General features: G+C 43.5%; 1 protein-coding gene across 1 annotated transcript in view; it reads right to left on the bottom strand.

Annotated features, from left to right (window-relative positions):
- Positions 1-5,072: 5,072 nt before the first annotated feature.
- The window catches only part of fgd (faciogenital dysplasia), a 53,319-nt gene continuing 33,591 nt past the window's right edge, over positions 5,073-24,800 (bottom strand). The window contains exons 3-19 of the mRNA XM_062391849.1: positions 22,425-22,614; positions 21,613-22,183; positions 18,790-18,879; positions 17,140-17,276; positions 16,282-16,438; positions 16,033-16,171; positions 14,162-14,220; positions 13,220-13,366; positions 13,011-13,103; positions 12,844-12,923; positions 12,152-12,182; positions 11,302-11,406; positions 10,868-10,921; positions 9,622-9,723; positions 9,355-9,483; positions 7,830-7,970; positions 5,073-6,687 (exon numbers count right to left, since the gene is read on the bottom strand). Coding sequence (XP_062247833.1) covers positions 6,442-6,687; positions 7,830-7,970; positions 9,355-9,483; positions 9,622-9,723; positions 10,868-10,921; positions 11,302-11,406; positions 12,152-12,182; positions 12,844-12,923; positions 13,011-13,103; positions 13,220-13,366; positions 14,162-14,220; positions 16,033-16,171; positions 16,282-16,438; positions 17,140-17,276; positions 18,790-18,879; positions 21,613-22,183; positions 22,425-22,614 — 2,471 coding nt within the window. The 3' untranslated portion in view covers positions 5,073-6,441. The remainder of the gene's footprint in view (positions 6,688-7,829; positions 7,971-9,354; positions 9,484-9,621; positions 9,724-10,867; positions 10,922-11,301; positions 11,407-12,151; positions 12,183-12,843; positions 12,924-13,010; positions 13,104-13,219; positions 13,367-14,161; positions 14,221-16,032; positions 16,172-16,281; positions 16,439-17,139; positions 17,277-18,789; positions 18,880-21,612; positions 22,184-22,424; positions 22,615-24,800) is intronic.

The raw sequence follows: 24,800 nt of genomic DNA on the forward strand, positions 1-24,800 counted from the left end.
TATCGCTACCATTACAGCGATTCATCATCATCATCGTGTGGTAACTCTCTATCATGTCCCTTCGGATTCTGTGATTAAACGTGGGACATGTCCTCCGGGGGGGCGACTGATGGATATCGGCTCCAGCCAAGAGGCCAGACCGTACGGGAGGTTATGAAACTCTACATGAATCCTGTCTGGGTTGGAACTTTGAGAGACGAGTTGCAAGAGAAATAGTTGACATTGCATCAACCGCACTTTGTGTCTGGTAGAGAAATGTTGCTTCCTGTTGCAAAGAAGCTTGACGTCAAAAACATGGCCGTGAACAAACCTGTGGCTCATGCACAGACTAGACTACACTTAGATGTCAGGAAACAGTTGCAACCACTTCCTGTGCACGAATGTGGGGCTGTCGGCTCGTTGCACTACAGAGCTCAGTGAAGCGTTTTGTGTTTGTGTGTTTGTTGCTGCTGCAGGTGGCTCAAGGCAGGATGATGCAACACGTCTTGGCTCTGCATCATGTGTGACCCTCGGTTACTCATCGATTTTACTTCTCAGTCCCGCAGATCTTCAGTCCAGTGGACGTTTTTCACTTTGAAGTGACGCAGTGTCCTTGTAGGTCACATTTGCCCGTGATGTCAGAGCTGTTAAAACAAAGTGATGTGCTATTTTAAGATGGTTTCCTTCAGAGGCCTGAAAACTCAAAATCTACCATTTCACAAACTACATATTTTCACAAACAATCAACGACTGAACTACTCAACAATGTCTTTGACCATGAATATCTAAATAGAAATACATTCAAACATCAATTATTTTAGACTCTAATTTCAATTTTTGTGAACACTCACTACATTTTAAACGGTAATGCAAACATTATTTCTTTAAAGGAAACTACACCAACTTTGAGTTGTGTAAAGAAGTCCATCTACACCAATAGATAACATCACATAGAGCAGGATGAAACTACACTATATATCCTCAAACTCTCTTTCATGTGCCTGTTGTCCCATTTATTTGATCACACCATGTGCTATTTCATTCTATTCTATTCTATTCTATTCTATTCTATTCTATTCTATTCTATTCTATTCTATTCTATTCTATTTTATTCTATTCTATTCTATTCTATTCTGTGGATCTCAGAGTACAGCTGAGGTAACAGAGCTTGAGTCATAGTTTGGATGTGTCGGGTGAAATCGCCTGATGTGACCTGCTGTTGGACCAACACCAGAATCATTAGTCTGGGGAGCAGGTCTGTCTGCACCAATTATGTCAGCCCATCAAAGGTTATGTCAGCTGCAACTAAAGGGAGGAGAAGAGAGGTGAAGAGAAGAGAGGAGAGGAGAAGAGGAGAAAATGGGTGGTGCTGCATATGAAAGGCAGGTTTTAATTTGTTCTTCCCTGTTTTCCTTTGTAGGTAGGTCAGCAGGGGCGTGTATTCTGCGCTTTGGGAATGCAGAATGCAAATGTTTTCGGGCCACACACACACACACACACATGCGCACACACGCGCACGCACACACACACACAGCTGCTAAGAGGCTTAAGCTCCAGCTTTCTCCCATTAAACCATCCCCCTCCTGCTGTGAAGGGGAACCAGCAGCACCAGCAGCAGCAGCAGCTCAGGAGTCGACCACGACCTGAAACCCTGAACAAATTGTCTTCAGGTGAAATTTCCTGCTTGGATTTTCTTTCCACCCACAACTGCTCTCCATTACATTTCTGGCAACAGCAGCGGCTGGGTTCGACCAACCTTGCCTTTTGTGCTCATTCAGAGAGGTCGCTGCCCTTGATGAATTGAGCCATTAAGGGAAGCCTTCAGGGCTCTGATGGAGGTCAGTGAAACAAGTTACACTTCTACCGTGACCTTGGTGGAGTTTTTCCTGGCGAAGAAACACAACTGAAAGCAAAGAGGAGCGGTGTGAGGCCGAGGCGAGTGAAAAGCTACACACCCTCTGACAAACACGTTCAAAGAAGCGTAACTTCCTGCTTCAAACGTTGGCTTTCTGCAACCAAACCCTCACTTCCACTGCTGAGACCCGTTACCCAACAACACCCTGCCTGTAGTTCGTAGAATTGACAATTGGGAGGAGGCCTTTGATGACACCAATAAGAGGAAGAGGCTGTGGTACGTGGAGGTTGGCTGCACAGGTTTTAGTGCAACATCCACCATCAAGTTGCACAAAGTAATGCATAGACAAGTTCTGCGCTAGTGTCAGGAGGAAAGACCCCTACTGGCCCCCAACATGTTAGGGACTCACACCCTGCAGGTCTGAGGCAAAAAAAACAACAATTACACTAATGTACACAACTGTCGATGGTCGGAAACTTCAGACAAAGCTAGTGACCCTCAAAAACCATCGTGTCCCAGGTTCTAAAACAAACATAATGAAAGTCATAACAACACCACAGAGCGTTGGGTTTTCAATAAGACTCTGGAGAGATGATGGGAGCTTATCTCTCCCTCTCTGTCCTCCTCAGCAGACCCAGTACCACCCTGCCCCGCTCCGCTCTGGATGTTCAGCATGTAGAAGTAGGACAGAAGGAGGGAGTCAGCAGTTCGCGCTCTATCTCTGCACCACAGCTCATAGCTCCGCAGAGATGCCAGCCTTCCAATTCATCATTTTGACACTCTATAGTGTTGACTCGCTAAATAAACAAGCTATGGTGCACACCAGCTATCAATAGTTGTCCTCTCCTCTTTTTTTGTAAATGCATATCAATATGTTTCTGTCCACAATAACTGCAAAACAAGCGTAATGAGTGCACAGGGGAGACAAACAGGAGGGAGGGAGAATGGAGCGGAATTAAATCAAGATGGAGACAAATGGACCAGAGACAGTGGCAACATATGTTCCCAGTTCACACTTTCCTTCTTCCTCGAGGTGAAATCAGCCCCATAACTCAAGAGTCTCTCAGTTAGGTTTCATTTTCCTTTCTTTTCCTTTCTTTATTTTGATATCGCTCTGACTCTTGAGGTAAAGAAACTACAATGACACTAAGCAGAGCGAGTGCATCAACCAATGACGCACAACAGTCCCCTCATGAAACCACATTTAAATTCACTAGATCTGGAGAAACACTCATGATTCATTTCATCAATATCCATCAATTATTCTCTGAGTAAACATCTTATCTTGCAAGAATAAAGAAAGTAAAAATAAATTTCTGGATACGCTGCCTGATGCAGGGCCAAACTCAAAGAATCGGTATTTAGTTGGGATTCAAAATACTGGACAAATCAAAAATTGAATGAATTAAAAATTGAATCAAGTTTAAAAGAGTGAGGGACACAGAGTGCAATGCATATTGGTTGAGTGGTTTTTGCATATTCCTTCTGATAAAAAGACAAAAGCACAACATCCTGGGTGGAGGTAATAATAAATATAACTTGTTTCAACCACATCCTGAGACACACGGCACACACGATGGGTGTTTGCACAGTGTTCTTACAAACACACAGATACAGTAGATAAGGAACGATCCACCACAGTGTTGAGTTGATTTATTGTTTGGATTGAACGCGCTTCTTTCTATGAACACGATCATTTTACGAGTGTCTCCCTGTTCAGATCGTAAAGGGCTGCTTGTATTGTTTCTTCAAGTGGAGAAGTTTGTCACGGGTCAGGTCACAGAGTTTCAGTGCTGCACTCACATCTGGCTGTGCAGCAGCAGGGTGGAACGTGTTGTGAAAATGCAAAGTGTTCTTGACTTCATGTCGATAAGGCCCTTTGTTCCCACGGCCGCTGCAGATCTATCTTCTTCAGCGCTTTGAATCTATATCAAAACACTCACAAACACACACAGACACACATGCAAATTCACACACACTAACAAGAAAGCACACAGCTGAATATGATGATATATTCACAATATGAATTTGTCCTGAGCTTTGGTTCATGACCAAATACCTGCACAATGAATGATTTTCAACAACTGCCTTAATGTTTACATTCACAGAAGAGGCTACGTTTGTTTGTTTGTTTGTTGGTTTGTAGGCAAGATTATATAAAAACTATACTCAACAGATTGAGCACATCTTGGTGGAAAGATAATGTTCTGGGCCAGACAAGAACCAATTAAGAGTTTGGTGTGGATCTGGATCAGAGGGTGGATCCAGGATTATATTTCACTTTCTTTACTAACTGTGAGAATTTAATTTGTAATTTCATTAATTTCCCAGGGAATAATTCATGAATTTTGATCAAATAATTAGGCACATTTAGGAAACTGACTTCTATGATAGTTTGTCCAATTTGGTGCAGCTTGTTTGAATGTAAGGGGGGGGGGGGGGCTTGCTAGTGCCTAGTAAGTACAAGATAAGATAAGATAACATAACATACAACCCTTTGTTGGTAAACATAATAGCTGCTAAACATTACTATATTAATATTGTCATTATAGCATCATCTCAAAGCCTCACACAGGCTGTGGAACCCTTGGTTTCATAGATTCAGTGATAGATTGTGGCTACTTGCTCATTCCTAAATGCTTGTACAGTATATATAGTTGCAGTCATGTGATTTTTTTTTTATATAGCTTTAATTTTTTTATACAAGGACTAACGTCACTGTGCAGCTGTAAAGTTTGATCTTTAGACTTTTACCTTCTGCTATTAAGGTGGATTTGAATCAGGATAAAAATACTGAATATCAAATTCATCCGAACACTATTTTCAGTGGTGAATATTCCAAGCAGGAGAGAAGCTTGCTGAAGCGTGATGAAATAAAAAGGAATCGAAATAAAACTGCAGTATGCGGTGGTCTTAACCCGAAATGACTCGTACACACACACACACGCATCCACACACACACACAGAATGTGCAACATTAATCCTCTTAAATACCATCAGCATATTAAAACTAATATCTGCTGCTGACATGATTTCATATGCTGTTTGGTGGGTGATATCAATACAAGATCAGCGACTGGAGGCAATGAACATGAGTTTATGTCTTTAAGCGCTCGAGTGGGTTTGTGGATCAATTGTTCACTTACGTGTACTAATGTGTTTTTGTGTGTGTGTGTGTTTCATTACAGAAAACACACACAGAAGCATTAGCACAGATAGAAAACATGTGAAGACCTGCTCGGACAGCGTGGTACTGAATGAACCACAACATCGGTTTATTGATGATATGCTTGACTGCTTTTCCACTGTGCACAATCCATGTTCAAAAACACTCAATGCAGACGCTGCTCACTTACAGTACGACAAGAATGAATTCTGGAGCATTAAAAAAGGGGGTAGGGGGAGGGGGGGGGCGATATTTCAAAGCACGGCACATAAATATGAGTGATTTTACATGCACAAAGATCCAATGACAAGTTTTTTTTTGCTACTTTTGCTTAAAGGCTGTTGCTGAGAGGAGGGGGGGGCAAGGCAGATTAAACAGCTTTACAGTACAGTACTTGGTTTCCATCACATCACTGACGGGGGGGGGGGGGGGGGGGGGGAGAAGCAGACAATCTGATTCTATGCTGCGAGAAAGAGAGAAGTACATGGAGAGGGTTTATTTTACTGATGTATTTTCTGAACCGGGCTCAGATTCGATCCCATTCATGACGAGTCCCAGGAGACGCGAGCAGGAGACGCGGCCGATGGGACTCAGGTGGAAGGACAGGAGAGCATAAGGCGAGAGTCTGTCAGATGGGAGCAGACAGTGGGAGCATCAGGTGGCCAGCCACAAGTTTACACATCTGTTCATCCATCAACGTTATTTTTTAAGTTAAAATGTCTTTTCTTTTCTTTGTTTCCTTGCATCACACTATAGTTTACACACTGTACAATACCCACTGAGCTGCCACTGTGTCCGCACACTGACTGAGGGAGACAGAGAGGTGCTGCAGGTTTCTTACACTAACATTCAATACTTAATAAAGATGGGAGTGGGCTCACACTCAAACACACACACACACTCAAACACACACACACACACACACACACACACACACAGACATGCACACACACACACACACACACACAAATGGAAGAGTTAATGCTTCACAACACAGTCGCATCATGTACAAGGAACTTCATTATTAATTAAAAAAAATCATACAGGAACCTTATTCAGCTATATTACAAATAAAACATGACTCCTTCAGAGTTCCTCTCCGGCTGCTGAAAACACAGAGAGGAATAAAATATCCTAACGACACGTACGTGTGCATACAGTGGTGTCGGCGGCACCATAACACAGTCCTTCTATTCGTTTGTTTGTCCAAGACGGGCGGGAAAGATGGAAAGAGAGGAAGAAGTAGCCGTGTGATGATGAAAGTAAGATTGAAGTGGCATGGGAAGGATCGAGTGGTCCTTTCAAAACAAATACAAAACAAAAACAAAACAAAAAAAAAAAGTGCCAAGGTAAAGTGAATTCAAGTAATGTGTGCTCTATACACAGGAGAGGGAGGGAGGAGGGAAGGAGTGGGCACGAGTCCTTTGGCTCCTTTCGGCCACTACTGGCTCTTCCTGTGTTCCGTCAGGCTGGTGGACGAATCCGTTGGCGCTTCTCCGCGTGCAGCTCTGGAGAGGACCTCGATCCACTTGGCCTGAACTTCTGCATCTTGGGCACTTAGGAGCAAAGTCTGCTGCGTGTGAGTGAGCCGGATCGCGTGTTTCCCCTCCGACTTCTCTGCTGCCGATGGCGGCGACGCGCTCACCTCGAACCCAGGGAGAGGCACCGGCCGCGCTCCTTTAGAGTCCTACAAACACACAAGCTCATTTCATTATCTCCTTATAGAGAACACAGTTTTACATCCTCGTGCAATCATCCTGTGCCACTGCACTTTACTCAAGTAATCTTCTCTACCTATAATATATAAATATTCAGAATAAGTCCATTTAATGCTTTTTCTTTCTTTTTCTTTTTATTTGATTATTGTTGAGTATTTTTTGTTCTGTTTAAACAATCACATACTCTCTGTTGCTGTAGCGGGTGAATTTCTCTGACGTGGGATCAATGAACTCTATCTTTTTCATATTTTATCTACAAATCAGAATCATCTCGTGGTATTTAAAATAGATTTTGCCTCGAACAATAAAGTAACAGCTTGTCATTTCAGTTGCACGAGAATAAATTCCGTCCGGCATGTACAATAAACCCTGTCCTCCCTTCCCCCTCTTCCTTTCTGTATAATCAGGAAATGCTCATCCAACTCCCATTAATCCTAATCTTTGGAATGGCAGCTTTCTGCAGTGGGATTGGGATATTAGTCTTGGAAATGAAACCCGGGGCGGCTTTAACAGCCTGACTTCCCTTCTGTGCCGTCCACTAGGATATGAAAGATGGCCTCTCGGGGAAAGCTTTCCAAACATGATTGCTACGGGATATCTTTTTATTATTATTTTATTTCAAGCAATCGTGTAAACCGATCGTTCTTCGCACCTCCTCGGGATGAGCGGAGCAGATGGAGTTGAACACATCAAACCCAAGATTTCAAGGAATTACGGTAAAGTTGCTTCATCTGCTCGGTGCGAACTAAAGCCCAGGCACAGACAGGCAGAGGCTACACCTGAGGTCACATCCAGGACAACCAAATCCTCCTGGCCCAAATCTACAGAGCACAGACAGACCCGGCACAGGCAGGATTGAGCAGATCTGATTTACACACTGACACAGACACACTAACTCTGGGATGTGCTCTGTGGCTGTACTGCACAGATGTCCTACCTCAAGAGGAAGAGGCTCACAGGATGTGTAGGAAAAGTCCCAGTGGGTGCTGCAGATTTATAAGAGATGACTCTTTTTGTGTTCATGTGGATGAACTTTTGCAATGTTTATTGTCCCCTTTGTCTATATATTGCTGTGTGTGTGTGTGTGTGTGTGTTTTTTTTTAACTCGTACCTGCCCACTGCTCTGCAAGTACAGCACCAGTGGCTCAGCCTTGGTGACAGCCACCCACACCTTGTTCCAGCTCTTCCCCTTCTCCTGCACTTGGAGCTGGCCGCACATTAAACAGCTCTCCCCCGTTAGAGATGACTGTCTCTGAAAAGGAACCACAATATAGATGTTTACACAAATGAATACAAGTCCATATGATGTTAAATGAAATAAACACAACTGTTCCAACTGGGATAAAAAGAAAAAAAAACAGATCAGAACACATTTTTTTTTACCTATATATTTATTTGATACCTATACATTTATCAACCACTTTCTATACTTTACTATAGTGAATTTATATCCATATATATATAATATTATTTTTGTATATCATATCTGCCTATATACCTTGGACCGGTCTAATCAGCACATATAAGGACCTCATACTTTGGCACAAATACACTTTTACTTTCCTTATTTCATATATTTTTATTTTATAGTCTTTTTATATTATATTTCATTTATTACCATGTCTTCCTCATTCTAACTTGCCTGCTGCTGTAACAGGTGAATTTCACCGTGATGTGGATCAATAAACTTCATCTTATCTTATAAATTACCTTTTTTACTTTTATTTTGAAAGGTGTTGGCATTAATCATTATACGTATCAGTGTTGATTGGAATTAGTGTGTAATTGAAATCCGTCTGAATCACATCTTGGAGATTTAAATTTGATGAGTGTGTGTTCACCGTTACATAACCAGGATGTAGGACACAGTCAGATTTGTACATTGACAGGTGTTTGAGCTCCAACACCTCTGTGGCCCACAGCCCCCCCCTTGTGGTGTCTAATGTCACTGCAGGTCAGACCTTCAGCTGTTTAGTTTCTCCATTCTGTTCTACTGTAAAAAACATGGCGGCCTCTGTAGAGAGGAGCTGCTCCTTATGTTAATATAAAGTATTTAAATATAAAGAGTAAATAAAATAAGTACAGATTAGATCAAACACACTAGTGAAAACATCACTAGGATTATTTTAAATATAATTTCACTTTCACCTTAATCTGACACACAGAACCTTTAACTGAATAAACTGAAACATTTATTTATAACTTGAAGCTTCCAGATCTCTTTATGATATTAGTCAAATAGGGATTAGTTGATCTTTCAATGTGAACGTTTGTATATACACAAGTGTCCAAATGGAGAATGTGTGTGTGTGTGTGTGCGTGCGTGTGTTGTGTGCATACAATGACTCCAGACCACACAGGGAGTCCAGTATTCAACACTGGACTTAACTAAACTTCTGTGCTTTCTCTTTGTTGCCATCAGAGGAATCTGGTCCTGTTGAACCCTGGTTGACTTTCAGCACTGACGTACACAGAGAGATGGATTGGACTGGCCGGAACGGAGGCAGGAAAATAAACTACAATCCACATGCTGTGCCTTCTTTCTCCGTGAGTGCGAGTCTTTGTGTGAGTTTTTGTGTGTGTGTGAGTCTTTGTGTGTGTTCTAGGTTTTGTTTGTGTCCGAGTGTGTGTCTCACCTCAGGCGCCGCTTTCCTCTTCTGCTCACTGACGCCGAGGTTCTCCAGACTGAGGCTGGCTTCGAAACACTCCGGGCACACTCGGCTCGTTTTGTTGTCCAGGGTCTTTGAGCACTTTGCACAGATGGCCTGCAGAAGGAGGAGGGAAAGAAGAGAGACAGCGTTGAGAAGCAGCTCCGTTGTGAACGGTTAAATGTCTGAAAGAAACGTTCCACTTGTTTTTCCAACAAGCAGTGCCTGAATCTCTCTCCCTCCGTGTGTGCTCACCGCTCCGCAGGACTTGCAGTGGTGTTTGCGCTTGGTGAAATTGAAGCTCTCGTTGCAGCCTTTGCATGTTTGCTTCTCTTTGTCCTTTTTCCTGGAACTCTTCTGCAGGAGAAAAAAAACAACAACAACACAGGAGTCACGTGTCGAGGTCGTCAGCCCGGTCATTTTAAAAAGCACAGCTGAACATGAAGGAATGTCTGACGGCTCGTCTCGCTCCATCCTTTGTGTGTCTGGCTGTGCATCTTAAGTTTCTTGTCAAGAGAAGGCCCAGGCAGGCGGCCACCCACACAGACACACTATCCTTCTCAGAAAGACAACTGGAGCGGGGGTCAGACGGAGAGAGCAGGCTGCCAGGTGGTTATTCTGAAGGTGAAATTCATCTCCTTTTAAACAGGTAACATGAGAGTGGGAGTGGGTTTGTCAAAGGGAGCTAAACAGTTTTTTAGACAAAAGAAACAGATTGCCGTTATTATTATCACCACGATCCTTCAGCTTGAGATCAATGAACCTGAGATTAACCACAGAAAAGAACATAAAAATACTAACAACTCATTATCTCTATTGAGAAAAATCTGATTTTTTTATATACAATTACATAGATATATTTTTCCTTTTTAATGTTATTAAGAGCAGATGTACTTAAAATAAGGACAGACGCTGACTTGCATTTGCAGTTGAGCTACTGTAAGTCCCTTAACACACGTGTGCACGCCATATACTGTGTATAAAGATGGACCACGTGGGTCCACTTCATCCCAATATCCAGAAATTAGGCCAGAATATCCTGAAGGCCACCCTCTTGACCAATTAGAGCCAGTGGCAATCGGGGAATAGAGTCAATGTAGAAGGATCCTGGCGAATCACATGCTCGACCAATAGGAGGCCAGTCTCATCTGTCAATCAGGACGTTTCACCTTGTTTTTGTAGCACAGGATGAAAAAGAAGAGCCAGACGACTAGAAGACCAAGATGTCAACTTGGAAAGACAACAAGCTTTTGGGGATAAGGGCCAAAGTCTATGTGCTGCTAACAAAATATTTATGGGCCGTTCTCCTGCTGTCGTACATTTTCCTGTTGTCGTGAACGCATCTGACCCAGACAATCTCCAGCTGCGGTCTTCATATGTATAATTTTCGGGAGTTCATGTTAAAAAACCTCTTTAGAAACGCTGCTCACACTTTCTAAACCAGCACTCCTTCAGGTGCCACCAACACATCAGGGGACAGTAGATGTTATTAGTATCTTACCCTCTCGTGCAGTCTCTCACTGTCCGAGTCCATGGATTGGTTGCACCAGGGACCCTGAGGAGCAGAACCAACAAAGATTACATGTACTGGAGACAGAAGCGTCCTCCTGCAGTCAGACGTCTTCACCACTAGGTGTCAGTCTTGACCTGCTTCATCTCCTCCTCTGGCTTGTGTTGAGTTACTTGGACAGGGTCCAGCTCTGGTCAGCACAAAGTGGGTCAAACCAGATCCATAAGACTTTTGTATATACTTTGACTTTCCCTATTAGGTCTTGAGAGAGTTCTGGGAGAGGAGACTCGCAGACGCTACGTGTGTGACAGTCGGGATTGAACACAAAGGAAAGCATGATGACAAACTCATTTGGTGCTAGCTTCCCGTGATTCATCTCAGAGGATGAGCCACGGACGGAGGGATCAGGGAACTGGGTGACTGACCGGTGAGTCAGGGAGGTGGTCGTCCTCTCGGGAGAAGGAGCTGTTGAAAGCTTTGTTGAACGTCTCACTGTTCTGCTTGTGCCTCTCGATCGTGGCCAGGATCACCTGCGAGTGGAAGGAGACGCAGAGGAGAGGAGGTCACGGAGAGGGAGGAAGAAAAAAACAAGGAGAAGAGAAGGATTATTGATAGGACACGAGCATCTATGTGTATTCATTCTTTCTGTGCTTGTGACGTAACAATGTTTGATCTTATGCTGAGTGTCCCACAGATTCTGTTTCTCCACTTAAAAAGGATTTACTGAAGTGAAAGAGAAGAGATCAAAGAAAGTTGAACGTCGCTTTATTGAAGAAAAAAGCGAAAGTCTGATCTGAACATGCATAAAACGAATTACAAGAGCGATGACATCACAGCTCGCAAAGCATCATGGTCCTACTGCTACACCCTCAACGCCAAAGTCCAGAGCCCTGTCCAGACTTTGACTCTACCCTTAGTTTACACTCATTTCCATCCCTCTCTTATCTTACAGACTGAAAACCAAAAGAAAAGCTCTCAGGCCCTTTGCAACACGCCCGCCCACGCTTCCAGCTGGTGAAAATGGTTTAATCAGCTTTACTCTGCTGTACTGGGCTAAATGCACAATAATGAGGGGCTTTATCAGGAAATATAGTTCCCTGACACACTGAATGAGTGTGGGGACATTTTTTGTGCTAATTCCATTCTTTTACAGACTAGAACTATTGAAGGCATAGGCCCAATAAGCTGCACGTGTGCACAAGACAGACTGTGTGTGGGTGGACTGTGTGTGTGTGTGTGTGTGTGTGTTTGTGTGTGTGTGTGTCAGATCCTTGCCTGAATCCAATCTTCCTTCTCTTCAGCTGTCCTGTAAAGCAAATAAAATGAGATGAAATGATTTTGTCAGACGTAGACCCACATTAAAATAAGCCTGTATGGAGCCCAAGGGTGTTAGATATTAAATAAGCAGGACATTATAAAATAAACTAGAATTAGCCCTGTGGTTGTTTGCCTCCACCAATCAGTGCAGTGCAGTCTTCATACAACATTTTCCAGACTCGTATCTGGCCACCGTAACCTTGACAATCGAATCAGGTCATATTTGAGTCCAAGTGATTAAATAAACATCTACATCAAAATGAAATAAAACAACATATTCATAATTGTTCTTAAATAATTTCAATAATACAGTTTTTGGTTGGTTTATATATTTCTATTTTATACATATGATCTGGGGAACACGGTGTAAAAGTGGTTAGTACTGTAACCTCACAAAAATAAAGTTGCCTGTTAGAATCCCACTGCCCTCATCCATGCAGATTGGGGTTAGGTTAATTGGAGAGTCTAAATTGATCTGAACCTGAATGTGAACGTGAGTGTGAATAGTTATTTGTGTGTGGATATCGGCCCTGTGATAAACCCGCCTCTTGCCCAATGCCAGCTGGGATCGGCTCCACCACAAAGCATCAGCGGTATAAATAATGGATGAATATATAATATATATATATTTTTCCATGAGTCATCTTTACCTGGCCTGCAGCTCCAGTGAGCGCTGCTTGCCGATGATGGCGAAGGTGTGAGGAAGGTTCTGCTTCATGTTCTCCTGAACCTGAGGACGAGAGACAGGGGTCATTTAGTTTTCACACTAACAGAAAAAAATAAAATTAGAAAAGAAAGAAGGACATGGGCACTGCACCTCCATGCCGGCGATGTCAATCCTCTCCCTGACACTGAACTTCTGTCCCATCAGTCGCAGTTTAGGCACGCAGTACAGCACCATGTTGTTGAACTGGAGCAGGGACAGAAACACAGCAGATGATGAACAGTGCAGGTAACAACATGGAAAGACACAGACACCCCTCCAGCTCTCCTATCGCTCTTATCAAAACCCTTCAGCCCTCTCACCAAATAGAGGTATCGGTCTTGTGCCGTTCCGTTTTTGGCCGACATCTTCTTGATATGTCCTTCTTTGATGAGCTCGTTGGCGGGGTTCACGATGTCCTCCTCCCCCCCGAGCCGCTCGTAGACCTCCAGGAGCTTGTTCATCTTCTCCTGAAAACACGAGGCCACAGGACGATGAGGAAGAGTCAGAGAGGGAAAAGACCGAGACGGAAGTGTGAGCCACACGCCAGCAGATGGAGTCATTTTATTATCAGCTAAGGCTTCCATTCACTCGTGGTATTAGCATCTCATTTCAATTGGTCTGTTAGCAGGTGAACGTGTTACAGCAGCATTTGGATCAGGGGGCGAATCAGGGGGAGTGATTTTTATTCACCACTTTCTTAAAACTTTTCATTTTTTAAATGTTCCTAGATTTCCCAGAGTGTAATTCAAAATCAGACACATAAGGGGGACTGTAATTGAGTTTGTGCAATTCGGTGCAAATCGAAAGTAAATATCCAGATGTAGAGACTTTAAATGTGGTTTCCTAAGAGGACTCTTGGGCCTCAACTGAGGTACGCACTCTTTTTTAACCTTCTACTATGTCTTTATTGATTCGTAAACTTGTGCACTTCAATAATTTAAAGGATGTGAGAAGCATTATCATGGCCAGACGGAGGAGAGAGATGAGGAGGATGAGCGTTCAAGAAAGTCAGTCCGGCTTCCGCGAGCTGTCAAACCCGAGGCAGGAAACGGCAACTTCCTGTCTGTGCCGATTCGACTCGTTCACTCCGTCAGACAAACACATAAGATGTTGCTGACAGACAGTGGGGCATCAGCAGCTCTCCGATTGGCTGGTTGACGCGGCTGTTGTTTTTTTACGAAAGCTCAACGCGACAGAGTGTTGAAAGGAGACGACAAGCAAAAAGAAAGAAAAGAGAAGCAATGTGTTAAAGAGAGTCTCACCATTTTCCTGATGGCTGCATTGGAGTGGTTCGCTGCAGTAGAGATCAGCTCCACCGCCTCTGTAACACAAAACCAACACAGATGAGATGATGAAAACGACCTTTGCGTGATCAGAACGCGCCAGAAGTGCAAACTCTTCACATTATAACACCCCGGGTGCAGTAGCCCAGTAGAAAACACCTGAATCAGCCCCTTTAATGGAGGTCTACATTAACACCAGCGACACACACTCTGGGAAAATGAGGCCGTGACAACTGCGATAAAACTGATTTCTAACCGGAGCAGGGTGAGATCCCCCCCCCCCCATTTTCCCCTGGACTCCAAACTCCATTAATTTCATTCGTGGGCATGAAAGGTCGGACATCAACATGAAGTGTGTCATGAGGCAGAGGATTAAAGTACACACACAGCACAAAGGTCTATTTAAAGCATCAGGGTGAAATGTGCTTGTCCAACAGGGGACAAACTAACAACTGTGTCCCAGGAGGCCGGTGAAGGACCCGCATCCAAATCTAAATTAACCACTGAAGCAAAGGAACCAGTTTACACAAATCAGAGGATTATCTTTAAATATAACAATTAATTTGTGCCATACACACAATATCTCAATGATACTAATACAGATAAAAGTTTATATTCAATACCATTTATAAAAATATGTCTTTCAGAGAGATTTAAAAGAAGATTCTGAGACATGTCTGCATTGAGTTAAAGTAACTGAGAGAAAATAAAAGCAAGGTTCAAAGTTTGGTTATGATGATGTCACACATTGCGTCGCCAAACCTTCACCCAACTGTTTGCTCCACTTAGCATCTTCTCTGCACGTGGTATTTTCTAAATATACTGTGTGGGAGGAGCCAGGGGGAAATCTAACACGTCCTTAAAAGCACTGCAAATAATTTCAGGATTCTGATTTAATCTGTTTAATCTGCAGCACGTGACCTCGCACATGTGTCTGTGCAAAACGGGACGATATCATAGATCACAACAACTCAACAACTGACTCCCAGTCAAGGTTGGAGCAAACATAAAAGTGGAGCAGCGAGGAGTCAACAGTAACTGTTCTCACGCCAGGTAGTGTTCACCTGCTCCACCGTGATTTTGTTTTTCCCAACAACTGGAGAGGTTTGACTCAGTCGGGGGTAAAGTGGCCGTTTGCCGGGAGAACAGATCCCGACTCAGATAATCCGATTTCAAAGAGCAGCAGTTCCCGTCCACTTTCTCCTCCTGCCCTTGTACAGTCATGGAGTCATGTAACACACATGTTCATTATCAACTCAAGTGGACGCGTCTCCGCTCCATCGCTGCTCTTTGGAATGCGGCTCTGCATCGGTTCACCCTCTCTCAGGTCTTTCTGTTGACCTCTTTGTGTTCATGTCACATCTAATTATTGTCGAGGGTTGAGCTGAATGGTAGCGCTTCTACGTTAGCTTTAGAAATGTAGTTCAACCAAGTTCATGAACTATCCCCTCCACATCACGCTCACCTAGAAATGTGTTGTTCTGTTCTTGTTAACAGGTTTTTTCAGCTAGCGATGTATTTTTAACACAATTCTTACATTTTATAGCCAAATCTATAAGGAAAACTTCAGTTTTAAACACTAAAATAATTAAATATAAAAAAACTGTTGCAAATCGAAGGCTGGAGGGGTAAATATAGATTTAGTCAGATTTTGATTTCAGTCAAACTTTGTATGAAAGTATTGGGAGTACATCAAAATATGAAGTCAGTACTGAGCAGTGAGCTGCACCATGGGTGTGGACACCCGACCTAAGTTTGTCAGAAGAGTGGACTGGGAGTGGGAAGACTTCTCTGAACGCTGTATTCGAGTGTGTTTGTGTGTTGCAGTAAAAACAGGTTGAGTGTCTCACTCTCTGCGTCCTTCCGGTCGAGGGCGTCTTCGGGCAGTTTTTTCAGGTAGTCTTTGAGCAGCAGCTCGTAGCGAGGAATCCTCTGGACTGGTTCCAGCATGTGGTGCTGCAGCGTCAGGTTCCCACACACATCCTGTTTCTGATGTTCCCAACACAAAAAACAAAAGGGTTAGGGGTTATTTGAACAGATTAATCACAAAAAAGAAGAGATTAGGAAGATGAACAAAATTCAAGCAGGAGTATATATACCTGTATATTCTGGACAACACTCTTGAATTGTGAAGAGCGCTGCAACCAGGTGTTAACCAGGTCCATGGCTCGGTCAAAGTTCTTCACATACTCTCCATACATCTTCATAAACGGAGCCAGCTTCTGGAGGATGTCTCCAATACGAGGGTTCGAGTCCCTGCAGCAAACACAAACAAACAACCACATAAACAACAGGGTATTTTTTATTCTGTCTCATGAGAAGAAGCAGCAGGATTTTATATTGTGTTGAAATTAAGTTACTTGTCGATATAAAGATGCAAATACTGCAAGTGTGAAACTTTATGGAGAATCCCCAGTGCATCCTGGGAGATAAGATCTCCTTGCAGTGTGTGGCTGCTAAATAAAAGTTTCCTTCTGGTGTTTCAATTACATCTTTACTTTCCAAGCAGGAAACTAAAGCCGGCTCATAAAAGATGAGACTAATCTCAGAAACATTTGCACAAATTAATCCCTCTCATGAACTTTCTTCCCATGGTGCACTTTTCTTCTCTTTCTCCAATCTGAGCCGATGCATTTTAATGAGTTCGAGAAAATAACAGGTGATTTCCCTAAACACAGGCCTCTGGAGGAGTCATTATCTACCAAGGGCGGCTGACGCTGGCAAGATTACACACACTGTGGGCAAATACCAGGCTTAGTGTGAAAAAGAGACAGAAAACGCCCTTGATCGGCGACGCTGACACACACCAAACACACAACCTGACAGCAGATGCCCCCCCCGCTGCCGCCCAGCTGTCTGAGAGATTCGGCCAACAGCAACGGACCCAACTGACCAGTAGCTGAGCCAAAACCATCTGTTGAATAACATCACACAGACGGGAGAGCTTTCGTCCTTACCACTCTCCTGTGATCCGCGTCTTGAGCTCGGGCAGCAGGAACTTGTCATGGAAGCAGTAGATGGAGGAGATGTTGGAGAAGATCCCTGTAATGACGTCCTGAGGGATCCCAGCCTCTGTGAGCTTAGTGCAAAATACCTAGAGAGAGATAACAACACTTGTGTTAGTGCGGCTATTTCTAAACACCCTGAATCCGACTCCTGTTTATTCAGCAGGCGGGTAAACAGAGACACAGATATCTCCATGTTGTTGTTGATCCAAGTAAACATGAAGGTTTCTCCAGCTCCGGCTTTAAGAGAGAAGTAGATCTGAGTCAGCTGCAGCCTCGCTGCTCATTTGTTATTGTAGGACTCTCAGATAAACTAAGATAAACTGTAAAATATAAACTTACTCTCAGTTTACTTTGGTTTGTAAAGCAACTGTTGACAAATGTCAATGTTATAATGACCCAATGCAATGTCAATCATTTCTTCATTCAAATTTTTAGTCTCTAAAATTATTTAAAAAAAACTGCCCCTGCTTGTTGAAAACAGTTGAAAACCTAAAGATTTTTGGATTTGCAATAATATAAAAAAGAGAAAAGAAGCAGTTCATAACAGTTGAGTAGCTGCAGGCAAATTTAAGACATTAAATTGGGTCGAAAAGTCCTGCTGTCTCCATCCACCCAATGCTGTTCTCCTATTCACAACAACGGGTGGGAGCTGTGTTTCCAACGCACATCGGTTCGGCGTGAAAGTGTCGTGTCAAAACAGGAAGTGAACTGTGACTGATCGCGGTCCTCTGCAGCAGATAAACCCGAAGCTGCTGTGTGAGAGGGCGGCTGCGCAGCTCCTCCACCACATGAGCCGAACAAAGAGGAAGAAGACTCAACAACCACGACTACGGGCTCATCACAAACACAGGCTGAAACTACTACCACTAAAAAGGGATTTGAATATGTCCACTTCCACCATGAGAAACTGTAATGGCCCTTATTGAAAATGACTTAAGGATTAAATAAGAAAAACAATCCTGTGTGTAGGAGCCGATTGAGAATACACCAACAAATATATTTGAATTAAACTCATTAAATGTTGTTTAAATATCTACAGCATAGGATTTAGTTTTATTATGATGTTCATTTTATGTTTGATGCAGATTCATTTTTATAATATTTGTGTAGTGTTGAAAAAATGATGCCTTCCTCTCGATGTATAAAGCTCGGCAGCATCATCGAGAGCGACACGCCTTCTAATTATAAACTCAGCTAAGAGTCAGGAAACACACATTTACACACAAACACTGCAACACACTCACACACTCACAAACTCACACCAATACATGTATGTGCCCCATTAAAGACAGACACACACTTTGTTCGTGCTGCACATCTATAAATACAAACCACGCACGCAGACATGCACAAACACACAATTCCTCACATGATTGTGTTTACACGGCTTCTGAGTAATCCAGTCAACAGAGGAAGGGTTGTTGTCCAGTGGAGCACAGGGCCACTTTTAATCCAGCATAGCCCTGATCTCAATCTCTAAGACCTCTGGCTCATTTAGGAGATTGAAATCTGGACCGGAGGCACCCAAACAGCCCGATATAACCAGCAACCCCACTGACAGGAGGAGGAGGAGACACACACGCAGAGGCCCGGTGTTACCTGGTCGAGGAGGTTGAGTCTCTTGACGTAGGCCTCTTCGGTGTGGAGCAGCTCATTGGCGATGTTCAGGAGTCTCTGAGCCTCTGAGCACTGAGGGAAACAGACACACACCAAGAATTAGATTTGAGACAAACACCTGAGACATTACAAAGGAAACCTTCCAGTTCTTCACGTTATACTGCTTAGGGTTGGTTTTAGTCAGGGAGGATATTTTTGTTCGGCTGTGTGGCCTTCAAGTTGTTTTTTTCACTTTAAGCCGATGTCTCACGTCCATTTATTTGATGTAGCTTCAACAGAGCACGTCATTCCTCTGTATCAGCTGAACACTGTGACCTTTGCTGCTTTGTGAGCTCGAAGCTTTGATTCTGCACAGGTCACAGTGAACTTTTAAACTGAGAACCACGAGGTCAGCGTTAAATGGATCGTATGATAGGATCGGGTTTCTCTTCACAGATCTCAAGAGTAAATCTTTTAAACGATTAATCGATTGATTATAACAAAGAAAAGCAAAATCTGTACTGTTTCAATGGGATAAATGACTCGAGAGCTTAGGAAACAAAAAGTCTGATATGGTCGATCGTGATGAATGGATGAGTTTACTTTTTGAAACCTTTTTTTTCTCATTCTAAACAGTTATTAAAGATCTGTATGCATCTCCCCAAAAACTAAATTAACACTGTTTCATGTAATATTTATAAGATGGGCAGTTTTCCATATTCTTTTATAATTTTCATCATTGTCAACAGATCCCATGAAAAAACCTAGAACGACAATGAGGTTGAGTGAAAACTTTCCCCGAACTTTCCCACTTCCTGAGTCTGTGTGTGGCTCTCAGCCTCCAGCCGATTGGCTCCTTAAGACTGAACTCTTCAAGAAATGTCTCAGAGATGTCTTGGTTTCTTAAAGAAAAGTAAGGCTCGATGTTTTCTTAGTCACATTCAAATATGTGTAGAAAGAACTTTTGTTAGTTCCTCCCTCCGGAGTTAACTATCATCAGTTTTGAGTCTTTTTTCCAATGGTATCTATTGACAAACAAACATTTTCATCAGCAGATTTGATGCTAATAGTCGAGCAGCAGATTCACAGGGAAGTGATGTTCACAGAAGCTCTATTTCTGCCATGAGTTTAGTTCAGAGGATGTAACATCTGAAAGTGATAAGTTATAAGCTGGTGTGGTTCAAGTAGAAGAGCCCTCGCTCTCTGTGGGATTCAACTCCGAAATGATGCTGCTGATAAAGTTCATCTCAGTGACGCTTGGACTCACATCAGGGTCATGATACATTCAGCCTGTTTCAACACTGTCGGTTTCACAACTGCCGTCTCACACATTAACACACAGGCACACACCCGAAACAGGAGGGTGGAATTGTCAACACAGGTTGTTCTGTGAAACTCAACATTTCTCATTGTTTGGAACTCAGTCAGCAGAAGATTTATTTTTTTCAATCTCTTGCCCTCTTGCAACGCACATCACAGAAAACCCACATCCTCTGTGACAAGGTTTTCACTGTGTGTGTTCAACATGTCGACTGAAGCCTCAGAGAGTTGTGCAGCCACACACGCAAGCATGCACACACATACATGCAGCTACCCTTCTAAAAACTTTACATCGACTTCCATTCATAGTCGACGGTTTAACCAAAACCTGTGCAGCTCATGCCTAATCCTAATCCTAACCACTTTTCACATCTTATCTATAACCTCCAACCAGGAGCTGGGAATTGATGTTTAGCCTGATCAGGCTTTAGTCTCCGTGAGGTTTTTCTTGTCATGACAAGGTCAGTGTTTACGCTTGAAAAGATCCTTTAAAAAAGCATGCACCAAAATACGCACGCAAGCGCACGCACACACCCTCTGCACAGCATGGCTGGCATCAGGAAGCACTGCTGAGTGCAGATACCGTTCCCTGAAACCCTCTGTGGAGAGTCAGCAGAGGTCTGTGTCCATGTGACCTTCAAGTGAGATGGGGTTGAGTTGAACGATGTTTTCTACGTCTGCATCTGTGCGTCTTTAATAAAACTTTCCTCTCTGAGTTTATTGCGCTATCGATCATTTTCTGGTCATCTGAGCTGTTTGTCTTTTCCCATTTGACATTGTTTCATATTTCTGTCATCACCTCCGCAATCGGGTTCATTCTAAGACTCGATTGCTTTTGGATCAGAACTCTCTGTCGGTCTCCAATAACGGAAGCAGCGATGCCACGCTCTGTATATAGGCCGCCATCGGGAAGAGTGTGTGCAGAGCTGGAAGTATCAGTGTTGTTGACAATCAATATTCGAAGCGAAGGACAAGAGAAAAACTGAAACAGAAGATCATCTGCTGGGGAGTTTTTTTTGTCCCGGGGCTCTTCATCTCTCAGCCCTCCCCCGCTCCTCTTACAGCTGTCGGGCAGGTATTCATCCTTTTATGGAACGATGGAGCTGCTTTTAGAAACCAGCCCGTCACTTGTGACCTGCAAACTGAGGCCGCGGCCGTGTCTAGCGTTTCATGCAGAAGTGTTCTTTGAAACTGTTCACCCAGGCTGAGATGATAATAATAGAAACAAGGTACTTTTTTTTCTTTCCACTACATGAAAGGAAGTGTGACTGTCGGACGTGAGGCTTCTCAACCAGCGCGATGAACTGAATCCAAGCACGCAATGAAAATTCCTGAAACTCATGATGCAACATGACTCATGAATTAAAAAGGTGAAGGTGCTGCGGGGGGGTAGAGGGAGAGCTAATGACCACCGTTGATGCACAGAGGGGTTAATCAGATATTAAATTATGGTTCTTCAGGTTTACGGTGATGACTTGATGAGGCCTAAGAATGTGCGGTACTCACTTTGTGCGCCTCTGACGACGTTGTGTCTGCCGTGTATCCAGTTTGTGTGTCTGTCAGAGGGTGCATGTCCCCGCTGCTCCCCTCGTCCAAGTCACTGTCCTCATCCTGCGTGGAGTCACGCTTGTTGCCCAGGGTGACGCAGCAGGACACGCTCTCCGTCTCCGTGACGCTGTCGTAGTGGTCCTCCTCGTCGATGGCGTCCTCGTTGGGGAACGCCTCCCCGTCCGCGGCGCACGACGGGCTGTCGATGCCGCTGTCCCGGTTGGGAATCTTCCCGTTCTGCTCCGAGGAGTCCGGATTGTCCAGGATGCCGTGCGTGAGGTCCACCTCGGCGCACTCGTCCAGCGCGGCCTCGTCGGAGCCGTCGATGTGCACGGAGGCCAGGCGGGAGAGTTCAGACACCTCCGGAGCTAGTTCCGAGTTGCCAAGTGCAAGTTTGTCCACAGCGGAGGAGTCCCTCGCAGCCTTCGCCGCCGTGTCCTGGCCGCAGGAGGAGTTGATGTCGTTCGCGGCGTCCATTCTCAGGCACAGGTGCAGCTGGGAGCGTGGGAGCACCCCCAGGATTGGGACCCTAGGAGAGAAAGAGACACAGTCACAGTTAAGGAGGAGCTCTTATCAGCAGTCAGAGCTTAGTAAAGAACACAGATCTCAGAACACTGCATTGTGCTTCACACTGGAATCACACTGAGAATCTTTTTAAAGGTTTTATTCTCAAGCCTTAAGCAACAAAATTCACATGACATGTGGAACATAATGAAACAAGCTATGTATAAGAAAAACAAACCGAGCTTGTGATCAAATGTCCTCCTCACCTTGAATTCTCAAACCTCTCGATGAGCAGCCCCACCTTCTGCGGCTGTGCTCCCGGGACAGGAGGGGGCAGAATCGGCTTTGGCTTCGGTGGAGGAGGGGGTGCTGGCAAAGGCCTGGAGGGCGCCGGGGGGATGCTCTTAGGTTTCTTGTCTTGCCCGAGGGCGAGCAGGTGCGCAGGTTTAGGGGGCACTACAGATGCAGAAGTCCAGACGAGGCGAGAAGAGAAGAGAAGAGGAAGAGAGATGCGTGAGGCTGCAGAAGTTAACAAAAACCAATCAGGTAGCACGATTACATCCGAGAGAGAAAACCTCCATGGCCGAGTCTGTGTGTAAAGACCGCTTGTTTTTCGTAAGATCTCCAAATAGTAAAAAAAAAAACACAGTCCAGGAAAGAGACGTCTGTTCGGTGGTGACGTGCGAAACAACTCTGAGCTTCGGGGCCAACTTCCTTATTTCAGAACAGGATGCTGACATGCGTGACACTACTGTGGTTCCAGTCGGTTTAAAATAAAAGCACAGACAGAGAAATGACCGAGCTGCCTTTAAACATGCAGCAGAAGTTATTCATGCACACACAACTTCATCGTGTAGTTTTTCATTTGCTTGTTTTTCTCCTTCACTTAAATATGTGAAAACCAGGAAATGCTAAGTTACACCTGTTAGTTTGAGCACTTCCTCTGTGGCTGTCACTGTCACACAGCACAAAAGATGTTGAAGAGACTTTCAAACAATGTTGTGACAAACCAGGGGATTTATAATTTAGACTTTGTAACCAGTGATTCCACTGATACATATTGTGCCATTTCAAATGATCATAAAGTGTGGATATGTCTTTGCAATTGGTACTTTATTTTGATGAGCAAAAGTATTTATCATCAATGATATGAAAAGATAAATGTAAGAATATATAGCAAAGACATTTAAAAAGGCATTAATATTATTTGACACTTTTACTCTGAATGATGAATGAATGAATGAGCATTGAATTTATATATTTTGTAGCCTGTAGATAAACTTAAAGGTAGCTGAATTCAATGATACAAGTAAACGGGTTGGTAGGTAACGAATTGTGGAGCAAATCATACACAAGCAAAAGTGCAAAACAAAGGGATGCGAACACATGCATCAACATTTTCTGACCACAGAGTTTTTCCCAGTAAAACCATTGAGAGGCTCAGGAACTCAGCTTTTTGAACAGTGACCACCGAGGTCCAACTCCAGTTCCTGCCCCTGAAAACTTCCTGCTCCCGGGTTATTACTCTCAGGATAAGCTATGAGTGAAATAGAACCACTTTGGAGAGGAAGTTCATCCTGTCATCCTGTCAGGTGGGAAACAGTGTCCGTATTAAGCTGTGAGTATAAGAACTCTGCTCAGAAATAGGTTGGTTCTTTCTGTCCAGTGCAGAATGGAAACATAGAATCATTCCCTTGTCTTTAAGCATTTTAATTTCACATTTTTCATAAAGGTGTTTCCTACTTCGCGTTAATTTTACAACCATATCATTTATACTTTGTGTAAGAACACTGGTCAGGAACTGTGTGGATGCAGGACGAGTAGAAAAACAAAATGACTGCACCCGCTTCCACACAGAGAACGAGAGGCAACTGCTTTGATTCGCAGGAAAATTGTGTGATTCATCTGTTCTGGCTAAAGCTGACATGATGAGTTGATTCATCACAAGACACTACAATGATTTGATTAATTCCCGCAGTCACGTATCAAACCCAAAGTGTCACAGCTCCTCCATTTTGAGGACGGGCTGGCTTGTCCCTGTTTAGAATCATGTTGAATTCGCCGGTGGACTGATGTGTCTCTCTGTCATCAATCAGGACACAAAGAGTTAAACCAAGGAGCATTGAGGCCGTTCTGGAGAGTTGTGATGGTCCAACACTTTATTAAAACATTTAAGTTGAAGTTAGCTTTCCTTTTTCACCCTTTCATATTTAAAATAATATTTACCATGATCTTCTTTACAACACTGACAATATATAGTAAAACAAGAATAAAGAGCAAATACCTCCACCACCTGGACCTTTATTGAACACACTCATAAATATCAGTTCCCTAAACATAAATTACTCTGTGTGGAAAAAATACTTTAATGAAAATATATTATTAATATGATTTATTCTTTGAGACCAACTGAGAATGTTGAAAAATCTCACAATGTTACAGAAAGTAAAAACAAATCCTGGCTCTGCCCCCTAAGCCTGATCTGCACCAGCATGTTATAGGTTCTTCCCTGAATCAATACCCACTGTTTCACCAAGTACCTTGGAACTCCATCACGTGGTTTTTATATAAACCTGCTCACTATCAAACCAACCAAAAGCTAATGGACGGTGGTGAAAGCATAACCTCTTTGGTTCCTCTTA

Source organism: Platichthys flesus, chromosome 7 (genome assembly GCF_949316205.1).
Source record: "Platichthys flesus chromosome 7, fPlaFle2.1, whole genome shotgun sequence".
NCBI classification, from domain to species: Eukaryota; Metazoa; Chordata; class Actinopteri; order Pleuronectiformes; family Pleuronectidae; genus Platichthys; species Platichthys flesus.